Raw genomic sequence first — 16,236 nt, 5'->3', positions numbered from 1 at the left:
GAAGACGATCACGAAGAATCTTTGATTCTTCGTGGTGTGTGTCTTCGTCTTCTCCTACGTTTTGCCGGCACTGTATTCTCTTCGGCGCGTCTTCGGCACAAACAAAAAAACAGCCTCTTCGTGCTCGTTTTCACGTTCGCCCGAAGACGAATGCGCAAGTCTACTATTTACCATATTAATATATCATTTTAAATGCCAACTTAATGGACTAGTATCTCAAACGTAGAACCCTGCAGTCCATTTTAATGCAATGATGTTGTATTGATCATAACATTTCTTTAAAGGGATGCTCTTGCCATCATATGTACTTTATTGCGTTTGATAGCAAGGTGGTCCTTTACATTTTTTGTCTGGCCCCCCCATGGAAATGCATGGAGGGGTCCTGCAGAATCTCTCCATATGCATGTGCCTCTTTCACCACCACCTCCTGGTCCATGGGCAACTGCAGAAACCACCCCAACCGATTTCAGCAGCCAATCAGAAAACACAAAAACAGGAACACGGAGAAGATGTTGTGCTTTAGCTGTAACTGCAGCTTCTCCTAAAGCTAATTAGTTTAAAAGGTTGATGAATACATATTAAAGTATTCTTTGCATTCTTTGTTGGTAAGGCTGGCTGGCACACTTGGCTGCCCCTTTTAAACCTCATATATTTGAATTGCTTCATCTAGACAATTTACTAATATTTCACAACCAGCAGAAAAAAGTTACTTATCAGCCTGGGAAAAGTTGCTCCTAATAGATCCAATCTTATAGAATTTGTTTAGTGGAAATTTCCAGCCTTGCATGACATAAATTACTATTTTACAGCACTCTATTCTCACTAAGTTCCCGTAATTTTAGTTTGTGGAAAATTACTTTTTTAACCAACCCTAATGCTAACTTTGATAAATAGCTAGCGACAGCAGAAAATAATGAATTGTCCTATCTAATTTACCCTTTTAATGATCCAGGATATTAGATAGGTACTGAGTTTTCTTGAATTGCTTTACTTTGCCGGCCAGTACTACTTCCACTGGAAGCTTGTTCCAGGTATCTACTACCGTTTCTGAAAGAGTGGGAAAAGTAATTGAAATTATTACAGATATCTGAAAAAGAACATTACTTAAAACTAAAATTAGCCATATTGTTTGGCTAATTCTGTGTCTATGTGGTCTGACCTAAATTTCTTGTATACGTTCCTCTAACTTTACACAGTAATGTATTAGAGAACTAGTATTTCTAAATAAAGAATTTCCACTTAATTTTAACATTTGCATCTGACATATTTTGTGTTACCATAACCCAAAGCAGATACATTTATGTCCCAAAAATATTTTAGGTGTGAGCGAAAATCTCCATGATCCTTGTTGGTATTTATGTTAATTTTCCGAATCCTCCAATGTTTTTCAAACTTCCAGGAGTAAAGCTAGTGTCTTAAGATTTTCCGTGACTCACGGGGCTAAACATTTACACTACATGACACTCCAGTAATTAATGCGATATTGTAACGCGATATTGTAACTATACAGATATATTTAACTACGTGGGGCCGTCTTTCTTTTAGTTTCCATTGCAAACCACGATGATCTTTTATTATTTTGTCACCACAATATCTTGTTTCTTGTCTAATACACTATATTCAGTAATGTAAGAAAAATTAAGTTTACAATGTGGAATTTTCTTTTTACATCAAATCTAAGTCTGATGATTGCAATTTCTAAAAATGCATACAAATTAATTTATTATTATTATTATTATCTTTTATTTATATAGTGCCGACAATTTACACAGTGCTTCTTACAATAAACACAAACAATGGACACAGGGTACAGGGTATGGCAAAAAGTAGAACTGACAGTTTAAGTCAGACCGATACATTAGGTACAGAAGGCCTGGCTTGCAAGCTTACAATCTAGAAGATGCTCACTATTGATCATTTTAGTCTGTGAGTTCTTTAATATACATTATTCCCAAATGAAAACACTTACCTGAAGTAGAAGCTGCAGCCCTGCAGCTACCCTTCTCTTCTGTGGTCTGATGGGGTCACTTTCTGCATATGCTTATGTGGGTCTAAACCCCCTGCCCTCAGCATTCACCTAGACAACTCTGGAGCTGACTGGCAGTTAGTGAATCATGTGCATGGAGCCAATAAACGCCTAATCCCCCAATGCATTGGCAAGGAGGACATCACGCAAATTTATCATATGGCTAAAGGACTCTGGTTTTTGAAAATCAATATTTAGCTATTTCAAGTTTGGATGTTTGGGTGCTTGCAGGTAGTCCAGGTAAGGAACTCAAAGCACTTCTCATATGAAGTGCAGACCTAAGAAAATTGTATTTAATTCAGGACAGAAATTGGCGTAGGGACAGGAAAATACTAAAACGTCTTATGCGTTTCAAACTGCTAAAAAGCTGGATTGCTTTCCATACCTGGACTATCTGAAAGCAGCCAGACATCCAGATTTGAAATAGCTGATGGTACCTCTAGCCATCCTTCCCTATTTCCACCTGTATTAAACACGCTTGAACCCATATTTTGCCAGGTTTCACCCAGTTGCTACCTATGTCCCTCCATTATTTTTCCATTTGTCTTCATGAATGTAACTTCTACTATATTGTCATGGCTTCAGTACCATGGCTTGTTAGATAGCTCCTCCAACATCAAGGCATTACCAAAAAATCTGGAAATCATCCCAACAGGTAATACTTAAGATCTTGTGCAGTAGCAGTTCCCATGCTGTTCATCCTGCAACATAAAAATGATGTAATACTATTCTTGGTTGAGAACTATGAGTTATTGTTGTAGAAGATCTACTCATCTACTAGGTGTCTACCCTCTCTTAACATATCTTCATAAGAAGGAGATCATTCCTGCTTTCATTTCCTACCCACCAGGCCCTCATGTTAGACCACGTATTACTATTATACAATACTAAGACTTGTTAATTGGGCCAAGTTTTAGCTATCAACAATACTTTAACAAGAGGTTATATAGTCCTAATAACAAAATCTATTCTTCATGTTTACTGTTTAAGGAATTAAGCATAACCCCATTTCAATTTAGAAAACCCACTAAAAACATTAATTACCTAAATTTGTGCATTATTTTTAGAGAGAGAATGTCCAAAAATATATTATTGATTTCTTAGTACTATGTTATAAATTGTGATTGCCAGAAGTCTTGCTCTTGTCATTTTAACTGCAATATCCCTGGGTAAGTTAGGTACTCAACATAGCTGTATAATTCATTGCATGAAGTGCGGTTGTCCTCTTCAGTTTATACTTTGCTGCTGATCTACTGTAAACAGAATAGTCTGCAGAGGCTTACTTTATTTGTACATGTTGGTTCTTGCTATTTAATGTCAAATTTAGGAAGGTTAATGAACTTGATTGTTTTTTAAGAGGGGGCAGTCTGCAGAAAAGTCTATTTCAGCTACAAACAGGAAATTCTTTGTGGGTTTATTCTTATGTCTATGATCCACAGACAATATTTGATCTGCACTGGCCACATTAAGTAGCTGTAGTTCACACTTCAGTGTACAACACCAAATATAAGACACTTAGAGGAATCCAGGAAATTGCTAAAAAGGAAACCAAACCTCATATCAGTGCTTCCTTGGAGACATCACAGATACAACATACTTTCTGAACTGCTACTAGTCCTTGGAGAGTCATAACAGATATGATCCCTGATCATACCCTTCTTTGGAAGCAGTAACTGATCTGAACACTTTCCAGGATTAAATTATCCTTGCACAGGAGGATGTTAAAACTTCAAGAACAGTTTTCTCAGGGTCTCTAACTTGCACTGATCACTTGCAGCTTCTAGTGTAGAAGGATCAATCAGAGGAGTTCTACAATGTGCTACAATGTAGCAGGATACTTGTGTCTATTTGCAGGTAAGACAATCCATTATGTTCTGCTTAAATATAACGTTGCATTATCTTTTCTGTCAAATGTTGCTTGTTTTGCATTGTTAGTCTAATATTAAATGCATTTGTATAGGACATGCAAAAGCCTTTAATATATTTTGAAAGCTTATTATTATGAATAATTTTATTGTGTTCTATTTATGAGTTTATGTGTTGAGCTTCTTTTTGTTTATATTTATATTATATATACATTTATATTAGATATTATATAAATATATATATATATATATTATTTCTAGTTGTACATTTTTATATAAGGTGGTATATATAACTGGGCACAGTTTATAGCATTATCTCATTTTCTTAATTCAGAGAAGGATGAAGAGCAAAAAAATTAAATGTAATGCTCCACAAATAAAAAACAATTTGCTTAACATTAAATAGGCTAATAACGGTCACAATAGTGTACATTTTACTATATATTATATGTAAAATTGCTATAGCTAAGCATTTATTTTATTAAAGTTTTTTGTTATAAAAATAAAGGAGGTCCTTTTCATTTTTTATTTTTTTTTTTACAATTAATAGCCTTAACAGTGCTTATTAAGTTTCAGTTTCAAACCACTACAAGCTGTGATCAAATTCTGTGTTCTGAGTGGTTTCTTGATGCCCTTTTCTTATCTGAATCTGTAAGAAACACATTCCAAGATTGGATCCTGCTGATTTGTAGACAATATAATGCTTAGATCTTCAGTTTATGTACACTGATTGATTTTCAAATACATTCGGGTTTATTCACTGAAGTGGAAGTTAACAGGTGAGTTGTAGTTTCACATCCCTGTATTAACTATCCATTATAAAAAGCCATCCTTGCATAACTTTTCTGCAAGCATTGCTGAGTTGGCCCTGCATACTGCAAAGTTCAGGCAGTGAGGTGACTGAAGAAATCTCACTGATTTAATTATGGTTTGTAGGGGGGCCATTCAAACTATTATTGGAACAGAAGCTCATTTGAGTATAAGAAGAAGTCAGTGAGATGTCCCTCTATTACCAACTCCATCAATTTGGCGAATAAACTAAGACTATAGAGCCCTGTTTCTGGACCCCTGTGTGACCACATTACCAATCATGTTAAAAAGTAAAAAATAATAAAGGTTAAAAATATCTATAAAGAAGGTGCCAAACACTTCATATCACCCCCACTACAAATAAAATATATGCTTTATTGCATTATCTCCTTACCTTTACGTCATCAGAAATAATTACTCCTAAGTTCCTCTCTGTCATTGTTACTGACAGAACAGCACCCCCAATGGTAGATTCTGCTTTCGGAATTTTATGTCCCAAATGCATTATTTTGCATTTATCAACATTAAACTGCAGCTGCCACATTCTTCTAATTTACATAAAACATTTGCCATTTGAGTTGGTCCACCCAGAATGTCTACCATGTTATTGTTTTTATGTGTAATCCATACATCCAAACATTTTCCAATGGCTAAACAGAGAGACTTGCGGTTAGTGATGAGGCAATAATAAGATGTTTTATTTGACTTTTACAACACACCTGCCTTTAGTGTGTGACCGTACTCTGTAAAAGTGTGGCATGTAGCTACATGCAGGGCCGGCGCCACCTATAGGCAAAGTAGGTGCCCGCCTAGGGCTCGCGGTCACTTGGGAGGCAGGCAGCCGCGCAGGCAGTGCAGGCTGCAGCCGCGGCTCGCGGTCACTATGGGGAGGAGTGGGAGCGAGTCAGCACAGTGGGTGTGGCAAAAGGGGGGGGTGTGGGGGTGGAGCCGGGGGTGGCAAAATTATGTTTCGCCTAGGGTGGCAAATATCCTTGCACCAGCCCTGGCTATATGGTTGTAATTTTTCAACTATTGCAGGACCTGACCTGCACCAGAGCGGCAGTATTTGGCCCAGATGGCCAGTGCGAGTCTGGTGCAAGTCATATGCTTTCTGCAAAAAATTCCCAATAGATTTACATGCGATAGAGGTCTTGGTATTATCTGCCAGAGGTTTATTCGCTCAGTAAGGAAATTTGTATGATTACCATTGGGTTAACAAAAAAAAAAGCTACACAATAATATATTGCCTGCAACAGTCTAGAAATACAATTTAAAGATATATACCATATTTATTTTAATTTGCCTTACAAATTACCTTATCAATAAAATTGTCACATTTAATGAGTTATTGCATTATATTTAAAGAATTTAATCTTAAATGGTAAAAGTGCATCGCTTTTAAAAGCATTTTCAAAATGCAGAAAATTAAAGCTAATCTTGGATTTAAATTGAAGAATACACTTGAATTCGTGGTCTGTATTTTAAACATGCACATCCTGTCAGTTGGTTTGAGGTGAAAAGTTAAGAAGTTCGGAGTGTTTCATGTCAAATTCTTTAAATGACATCATGTTAAGCTGTTTCAGTGCATTACAGGAAATCTGTTTCACTAAGAAACCTGAAAAAAAAAACAGGAAAATTATTTTAGACCCAAGTCAGTCTTGATTTTCTCAAAGATTTGGCAAGAAATATTTGAATATTACAAATTTAATATAATTTTGGAGGCTTGGCATGCCAGCACCAATATGGTAGCGGAGGGGTGCGCGGGTGGCACCCTTGCTGTCCTGTACCCCCAATTGGTTAACCACCCCAATGGTGGCTTCCAAGCCTCCAACCCCTGCACTTACCAGGAAAAAAGTAAGCGGTCCTTAGTTGCTTTTGCCCGCTCGTCCTTATTTTTACCTTTTTTGCCCTGTTTTTGAACAGAATTTTATGCAAGTAAGAGTCCTTTGGCCCATCACACCTGTCTGTGACGTGAAATGGTTTCTCTGAGCTCATATAAAGATGACACTACTGAGTTTTCCAGACCAACAGTATTTAGACTTGAATGATTCGTGAAACAAGTACTTTTAAATTTTGAACCTGACCGAATGGAGAAAAAAAGAAAAGAAATGTAAAATCTCCTTGCTTTAGTTAGACTTGAGTGTCGATGGTTTAAATTGTGATACATAAAGTATTTTAGAGAGAATGGCCAGACTTTTATGATCTTGGTGCCCAAAACTACTTTTTCATATGTCCATGGATATTAGATGAGTCAGAATCCACTTATTTGCAAAGTGCATTTTCCAAGTGAAGTTTTTGTTGCCCCCAAATGAACATTGGGCTTATTCTTCTAGAAATAAAATGACTTTTGTAGCATGTCTTGTTCGCAAAGACTGTGAGAACTCTTTAACCTTAATAACAAAGACTTTATTTGCCAAATACATTCCAGTACATTCTGGAGAAATTCATTCTCAATTTGTTAAAATAGTGACATATTATTACCGTATGTCATTTTATCTGTTTTATATATTTTCCAGTTTGTTTAGACTATTAGTCTAGTTAAATATGCTGAACATTAAATAAATAGTTATCTCTTCATTTTATGTACTATGTTCCCTACAAATGTTTCTTGTTAAAGATTCCTGGCTAATATTTTTATGACACAAATATCTGTATTAATGTATTCTTTATCTATGTTGATTTTAAATAAGTGGAAAGTATTGCGATGTATGATATTACATTATTACTGTCTATTTAAACTTATCTTTGTAAAGGAAAGATAGAGGGGGTGGGGTATCCTGTTTTTGGAGAGTTAGAACAGTTTTTCCAAGCTCACTGAGGACATGAATTAAATCCAGTAAGATAAATATGCATTGCCCTATATGGATTGTCATCATTTAGAAATCAGCAGATTTTATTCTGCCTGTAGACCACTGAAGATGTAGGTGGTTCTGAAATCTAATTAAATTTGGGATGTTATCGGTAAAAAAATAATATTTTCCCATGTTAGCCCACTGTTGATGGGGTTCCATTGTGTATGCAGGCTTTCTGAAGTGGCTACTTCTCAATAATATACTAGTTCTGAACGTCAGCAAGCTAGTAATATGTTAACGAACACATTGGACATGGCTGGTGGATAATTAGCCTCTAGGTTTGCCCCCTTTCCTTAAAATAAATCAGAGATGTTTCTGATTAGTATGATGGTGAAAAAAAACTAAGGGGACTTCTGCATAGGAAATAAGGTAGTACTACAACTGAGCAATGGACAACTGAAATACGCCATGTAAAATGTCCCTTACGAAAAATTACTGCAGTTTTTTTCTGAAGTAATACTGCAGTTTTTTGGACATGAAAAAACTGCAATACTGCACTTTTACTGCAGTATTACTGCACATTTACTGCACTTTTACTGCAGTATTACTGCACATTTACTGCACTTTTACTGCATTATTACTGCACATTTACTGCACTTTTTTTTTATATTGCAAACCTACAGTTGTACTTCAAAGTACTGTAGCTTTATTGCCTGTGTACCTCCGTACAAAAATAACTGCAGTACAGTGAAGTACAAATGCAGTAAAACTGCAGTAAATGTGCAGTAAAAGTGCAGTATTGCAGTTTTTTCATGTCCAAAAAACTGCAGTATTACTTCAGAAAAACTGCATTATTTTTTTGTAAGGACTCCTTACCACATATTATAAGCTAACAGTGATGGCATTAGTGCCTGTATCAAAATGTCTACTTGTGCTTCAGGAAGCCTTGAGGCCTAACTAATTGATGGAACGCCCTTGTCTAAATTAATGTGACATATATGGGACACATAATTTACATTTTGATCTAATCCACATGGCTAGCGTTTAATGTTCTAAGTATAAAAATTAGAAGAATATTAGAAGTAGATTTATGTGTCATTCATATCACATGTCTTAAGGCTAGAACTAATCTACCTCTGGTGAAGTAGTAATGATACGCATGTCTCTAATACTCTTTTCTCACCGATAAATATATGATACAATCTGTCCCTTTATATCACAGCTAATTTACAGATTCCATCGCATGTTAATGATAACTATTAGCATGGTGACTAGAGACAGCTGATTCACAAACATAACCAGATCCGTCAGACAGCTCCCTTAACATCTCTTACGTAAGTGTTTGTTCTAATAAATGCTGACTAATCTTCAATGAAGAAAAAATTAATGACACTTTCTAATATTGACATTTTTTTATATACTATTAATAAAGTTAACTTCTCTTTTTGGTTGAGTTAGAGAAAAGTAGGTTTTGTGTCTAATTGTAAAAATTACTCACTGTGTTGTAAAACAGATGTTTCTTCCCTTCTTGTTTTGGGCAGGGGAAGATAGCTCACGCAAAGAATTTTTAGCTTCCTACATGATATTGTCATAGTTTGGTCTTGGCTTATATTCTCACGTAAAACCCCCTTAACTACAAGGCAGAAAAATGTGGATACCTAGGGCACGCAGGCTCAATCGGGGCTGAAGCCAACAACACTTTGTTTTTATAATGAAATATAAGGAATAGATAACAGAAAGGTGTAGTGGACACCATATTGGACAGCAAGAACCTACGGTACAGAGCCAAACATGCTAGTCATGTAGTTTATTTACAGCCCGCTCTAAACTTACAGGGCCTAGAGGGCCACAAGGCAAAGTGTTAGCTGTTGCTAAATTATTTATAAGGCTTTGTGTCCAGGCTACATTATAGCCTGAATAATTTTTTTAACACTCTTCCTTTTCGTAAAAATCCAACTCCTCCAGTTTTGCCCATCTTCCAAACTCAATACGTACCCTTCTCACAGTTTCCTTCATTCTTTCTCATCAATATATGCCCTCCCTTTTACCTGGTACTTTTGGGAGATATATTCCCTATCTTCCTCCCTTGCATATGGGAGATCTATCCTCTTCCTCTCTCCCTCACATATGGGAGATATATTTAGCTCAGCTTTCTGAGTTTTTCTCAGTTGGAAAACGACTGCAGAATGTAACCCCTTGATGAGAATTGCCGGTCCGGGCACGTCACCGAAATTCAAGTCGTTAACAACAATTGACGTGCCAGGACCTGCACGTCTTTAAACGGGTGCAGAAAGCGATCTATTTTCGCTTTCTGCACCGAAACGGCGTTGCTGTAATGCCTCGACCATCTCTGGCCCCTCTTTGTACTTTGTATGGCGGCGGACGCCCATTTTAAAAGCGTTTATCGCCTCCTAAACTTAAATGGTGTTGCTGGAATGCCTCGATCAGGAGGCATCCAGCGACACCAAACACTTACCTTGGGATGGACTCTGACTGCTCCGGAGAGCGGTCACAGCCGCAGCTGCCGGTGATCTTTGCCATCAGCAAGATGGCGGCGGCCCGGGAAAAAAAACAATAAAGACGAAAAAGTTTGGTAGATGGTCTCCAGACCCTCTAGAGAACTCTGGCTCCACTTGCAGGTTGAATACAGGTACTGCATTCAACCATGCAAGTCAATGGAGCTCAGCTTTCTAATCAGTGTGATTAGTAAAAAAAAATTAAAATAATAAAATAAAATTAATAATAATTAGAAAAAAATAGTAAAAAAACAGTAAAATGTAAAAAAAAAATATATTTTTGTGAGCAAGTCCTAAAATTAGCATATTAGCTTAAAACAATTCTTGCATGGAAAGAGTTAAAATACTGGCATATTAAATGCCCATGGGGTGTCTACTTTTAAAAAATTTATGATTTGGTGGGGTAAATTGAATGGGCCGGGTTCAACAACGTCCCAATTAACACGGGGGGGGGAAGGATGGCCACACATCTAATTTCCAATTAGAAAAATGCACACGTACCAAATGTGGCCTTTAAGTTCCCCCAAAAAATTACAAACCCATGCATGCGGGGTATCACTGTACTCAGGAGATGTTGCTGAACACATATTGGGGTGTCGTGTGACAGCGGCATATACCAGGAGCTGTAAATTCATACATAAAGTAGGTGTGTGTGTGGGAAAAATACACACACAAAAATACTACTGCAAACTTTGAAAAAATGCTGGTGGTAAAATGTGTGCATGCAAAGAGTTAAAATACCAGCATTTAAAATACCCTGTGGTCTAGTTTTCAAAAATATATGGTTTTGTTGGGCACACTGAAATGGCCCGGCTCAAAGATGTATCAAATAGGGCATGGGCAGTGGATCCCCAAATGCCAAAGTTCAACATTTTGCCCCCCAAACAGCCATGCAAAACCATTCATGTGAGGTATCGCTGTACTCAGGAGATGTTGATAAACACATATTGGGGTGTTTTATGATAGTGACATATACCAGAACCTGTTTATTCATACCTGAAGTAAAATGTGTGTGAAAAAACAAATGCAAAAAAATTACTACCATAAAGTTTGACAAAGGCTGATGGTAGAATAAGTGCTTGGAAAGGGTTAAAATACTAGCATTTGGAATACCCTGGGCTGTCTAGTTTTCAAAAATATATGACTTGATGGGGTAAATTGCAGAATTACCAGATTTGGAAAAAATGGCTTTGAAATAGCAAAACGCTACCTGTACTTACCTGTACTTATTGCTCCATAACGTGCAGGAAAAAGCAAAAAAACATAACATTGGGTATTTCTAAACTCAGGACAAATAGTAGAATCTATTTAGCAGGTTTTTTCATTACCTTTTATAGATGAGTAAAAGATTTTTCAACTAAAAGTTAGAAACAGACTTTTTTCTAAATGTTTCACCATATTTTATACTTTTTTTAATAGTAAATAATATGATACAATCAAAACAATGACATCTAAAGAAAGCCCTTCTTGTCCTGAAAAAAACAATATCTAATGTGTGTGGGTTCAGTAAACGGGAAAGAAGAAAATTACAGCTAAACACGAGCAGCGCAGAAATGTTAAAACGGCCATTGTCACGAAGGGTACAAAAAGTAAAATCAGCCTTTGTCACGAAGGGGTTAAACATATTTGTAACAAAAACAAAACCCCTATTTAGGTCACCCAATTATGCAAGCCAATCTTGAAAGATCATCATAGTTGGGACCTTGTTTCCAAATAAAATCGTCTCTTTGCAGATCAGTGAAAAGAAGTACCGGTAATTAGATTCTTAGATAAAATGGTAAAAATGTATAATGTCATATTTTGTAAAGAAAGATGATTTAAAAAGCTATTTTTAGCATAGCTATGATAAACATTTGGAATCCAAAGGAAAGGCATGCCACAAAGCTGAATATTTAAACTTCCATTTCAAACAGATTCCTGGGACTTTTTTGGTGTGCTTGTCTTCTCTTTTGTAGGAGTTGAAGCCCATGGCACACAACTTGTGCTGTTTAAAAATTCTGTGGTTTTCAACACTTAAATAATACAACTGAAACTGTACTTTAGTAAGGTTTTTAAATACAGACCTATGTCTTTAGAAATGTGGTGTAGGGATCACCAAGAATTGCACAAAATGCTGTTTTTATCCTTTTTATTGCATGGCAATACAAACAACTAACGCGGTCCTGGCGCTTTACGTTCAGTGGCCGCTTGATGATGTAAGTGGAGCTCAAGGCTCTATTTGCGCGGTCAACACTCTACACGAGCATAAAAATGTAGCATATCTAGCCGCTGGCTGCATAGTGCGTTTGCCTGGTATGCCGGATGGCCAGTCCGGGCTTGATACTAGACAAATGTCTCACCTGCTTTATGAGCAATCTGCCCCTGTTTGGGGTATCGGATCGATATTAGCACTTATCTTATATTCCTGTCCACTTTCTGTGGTTGACCGTTTTGTTGCACATTTTAGGATATTGGACTAATAGTAGGATTAATCGGAACTGGAGGACAATTTGTGAATTTATTGTTGGTTTCAATGTCAAGCTTATCAGAAAACATGGAAAACCAAGCAATATTTATTTATGCATTTGTGTAATAAACATAAATATAGTTGCCACGATTCTCTTTTGGTCTATTGGGACAGAATGAGGATGTTTGCAAGAGATAGTTGAGTCTGCTGTTATGTGGTATGAGCCAATACAAATCCCAAACTTGGATCAGCAAGATCTGTAGATTCTATGCCTGATTTGACTCCACTACTTGTCATGTCCCATGTTCCTGTATTATAGCTCTGTGGAATGTGATGACGCTATATAATTTTATAAACTGTGCTATATCGATTGCACATATTATTTAACCAAACTACACAGTTCAATATCCTTAATTGTGCAGTTTCTTCACATTTTATCTGACAGATATGTAATTTTACTGTTCTATAAAGTAAATTGGCTTGGTGGTTATTATAATGACACTGAGTATTCCAGATGCATATTATGCCACTTGAAGTGAATGAATGTACATTCTATTTTTTAATTTGTATTATTCTGTGTTTTATTTCCAGCTGTACTAAAATTAACCCACCCATTTAATGTGGATGTGAAAAATGGACTATCATTTAGTGGATCCGTGGATGACATGTTTGGATACACAATTCAGCAATTTGAAAACGAGGAGGGGAAATGGTACTTTTTGTATTAATGCATGATTAATAAATGTGATATTGGCCATTGTGCACATGGATACTATTTCGTTTATTTAGTGTTTTCTGCTTTAAATACTAGTTTTATTGCAATGCTGTGTGTGTCAGTAACTAAACTATTATTCAAAGCATTAATAAAACTATAATGTAACATACATGTTTTTGTTTTGAAAGGAACAAATCAAGCTTTGATTACCTGTTACACTATCCTCTTAAATACTGTAAGCATCCTTCTCGCCATTACCTTAACCATGATAATGGGCTTGTTTCCAAACTTGTGTGAAGTCGCATGCCCTCCCATGCAAATTCTGTCAAAGCAATTGGATATTAATTAACGTAAGAGTAGCTTACGAGTCGAGTTTCAATTTACTTTAAATTTTGTGAGTGGGAGGTAAGGTCATGCGAGTTCGTTGATATCTTTATATCCTTCCCACCTTGAAAGTGCCAGGGGTTGACTAAAAACTCTCGGGAGGCACAACGATGCTGAAATAAAAACATACCAGTATTCTGTATATAGCCATCTACTATGTATATTATAAAGTAATATATTTTTTCTCAGGTTGCTCATAGGTTCACCACTGGAAGGGCAACCAAGTCGCAGAACTGGTGATGTATACAAGTGCCCAGTGAATTCTCCAAATGCCTGTACAAAGCTGAACTTACCAAGTAAGTGAAGTAAACCTAATGAGTGTGTAAAAGTACAAATACATAGAGCTGTGCTGGGTTCACTTCTAAGTTGGTAAGTATCTGATTTCAACAAAACTGAATGGTCGTGCACAGATATTTTGGCATTGACAATACATGGTAGGGGATATGCAGAAAAGTGTCAATAACCATTTATATTTTCATTAATAAAAAAATAAAAAAAACATTTGCTCCTCTAATCGGCACCCTCCCCGATAATACCAATTTAGCTAGGCGTTTCCAGCCCATCTGTGTTGAGTGTTTACAATTTGGACAGGTTAAAGGGTTTTTTTGTTCTTTGTGTGAATTTTGGGAAATCGAGTCAATAAGAACATGCTTTCTAGAACACTGTTGATGAATATTGTATCCTTTATGTTAGGTTATAGAGAATTCTGCTTGAGCCCAGCCAATGGCACAATTGGACTGGACTGTTGTTTGGTAACTAAATCTTGTGGCTTTGTTTATATAACTATTGGAAACGTACAAACATTGATAATGGAGGAAACCTGACTTTCATGAATATATAACGCTTATTGCAATAAGACAATGACATTCAAAATGCACTCTATAGATCACCAATGGTCTCAACATACTTAAAGGTGGCTGCTATAAGAGGAATGTGAGTGGACAGAAATTGGGAACAGGAACAGCTTCTTGAGTAGTATAACATTGCACCACGTTAGGGGTAGAAAGAAATAGATAACATTTGGTGTTTGATTCCTTTATCGCTTAACTGAAGTATAATGCAGTGCAAATTTGAACACTTTGTAGGTCCTTCTTCAGGCATATTATACCAGGTGTTTTTTTTCCTATTTTGTAGAATTTACATCAATTTCCGGTGTTTCTGAAATAAAAGAGAACATGACCATGGGATCCACTTTAGTAACAAATCCAAATGGTGGATTTTTGGTAATGGAAATATTTTTTTAAAAAGTCTGTATGTGTTTTTATATTTATGTATATAGTATTACAGTATTTTATATAATAGTATTTTATTTTAAAACACTGAAATTGAAAACCAATTATTATAAGGTGACATGTTGTGGTTTTTTTGGTAACATTTTAAGAAAAATATTTCTGTAAGTCGTAGTATAAATACCAAGAATGGTACTTATTTTAGACATCTTGGTCCATAAACTCACACTTATTTCTCATTAGCCAAAAGTAAGGAGTCTGGGAAGTGCTTAACGCCAGGATTTACTGAATTTCAACATAAATGTACAAGTAATGTATTTTCTGCTATTCTTGATTGGACATGTTTATTTGTGTTTTATCTCTTTATTTCTCTCCAAGGCATGCGGACCTCTATATGCTTACGGATGTGGAAGTCTGCATTATACAACTGGCATTTGTTCAAACGTTAGTTCTAATTTTCAGGTTGTGAACTCTATTGCTCCAACAGTTCAAGGTAAAGGATTAGTGCATTTACATGTAAAGATTTGTAAACATTTACACCTAATAGTACAACGTACTGGAATATGAAAAGGTTTTTGTTCTGTGTAGTTACTGACACTATGTTTACTATGTTTCTGCTTTTGTATATATATATTAAAATATTATAATATTAGTTTTCTTAGCTTTCACAGTAGTCATGTAACAACGGTTGATAAGAAAAACAAATACTAATTAAAAACCAAAAAATATTTTTAAAAAAATGTATTTAATGTTATTTTTTTAACAATATTATTTTACAGTGGAACTGTTTTGTTAAGTAGGCAGATTTATCTGTGATTACATTCTAGATACTGTATTAGAGAGAAAATGTATACCTTCTTGGTCTTGGCAGAAAGAAGTCTGACTTAATCTATTCCACTGACATAGAATAGTAGCAAATTCTTTAATAAATGTGACAAATACAGTATATTCATTGCGTGATGGTTGTGAACTGTTCAAATGCAGGGTGTAACACACAATTGGATATAGTGATTGTCCTTGATGGATCTAACAGCGTTTATCCATGGGATAGTGTAACTGGTTTTTTATGGAAACTGTTACAAAAAATGAATATACACCCCAGTTTAACACAGGTAAGATTTTTTTATTTATTTTTTAAATATTCAATAAAAAAAGTGAAGGCATAGGCAAAGAACATTTAAATAAGAAAAATAGGCTAGCATAGATAATGTTTACTTGCAGGCAATGCGACATTGTGTTGGAGAAAGCAAGCGTGATGCTGGGTTGTATAGCTGGAGGCATTAGTTTCTATGTGTAAAGCTTGGAGGAGAGAAGAGAATGTTGAGATATGATACAAACATTTAAATAATTAGAGGCATTTGACGTACATGAAGTATGTTTGCACCAAAAAAATGATTTGAACTCATACAAATTATTTGTATATCTGTGAAAGTAAATGTGTAAATGGCTAGAA

At 35.8% G+C, this 16,236-nt stretch overlaps 1 protein-coding gene across 1 annotated transcript in view; it reads left to right on the top strand.

The window, feature by feature from the left end:
- Window positions 1-3,840: 3,840 nt before the first annotated feature.
- The window catches only part of LOC149278798 (integrin alpha-1-like), a 44,192-nt gene continuing 31,796 nt past the window's right edge, over window positions 3,841-16,236 (top strand). Inside the window, exons 1-6 of the mRNA XM_089501726.1 lie at window positions 3,841-3,880; window positions 13,047-13,167; window positions 13,744-13,850; window positions 14,689-14,777; window positions 15,162-15,276; window positions 15,768-15,895. Of these exons, the coding sequence (XP_089357852.1) occupies window positions 3,841-3,880; window positions 13,047-13,167; window positions 13,744-13,850; window positions 14,689-14,777; window positions 15,162-15,276; window positions 15,768-15,895 (600 nt within the window). The remainder of the gene's footprint in view (window positions 3,881-13,046; window positions 13,168-13,743; window positions 13,851-14,688; window positions 14,778-15,161; window positions 15,277-15,767; window positions 15,896-16,236) is intronic.

The sequence above is a fragment of the Sceloporus occidentalis genome, unplaced genomic scaffold, assembly GCF_023333645.1.
Source record: "Sceloporus occidentalis isolate IW3139 unplaced genomic scaffold, rSceOcc1.0.p SCAF_180, whole genome shotgun sequence".
Classification (NCBI taxonomy): domain Eukaryota; kingdom Metazoa; phylum Chordata; class Lepidosauria; order Squamata; family Phrynosomatidae; genus Sceloporus; species Sceloporus occidentalis.
The sequence above is the reverse complement of the archived record's forward strand: the minus strand, read 5'-3'. Positions and strand labels throughout refer to the sequence as shown.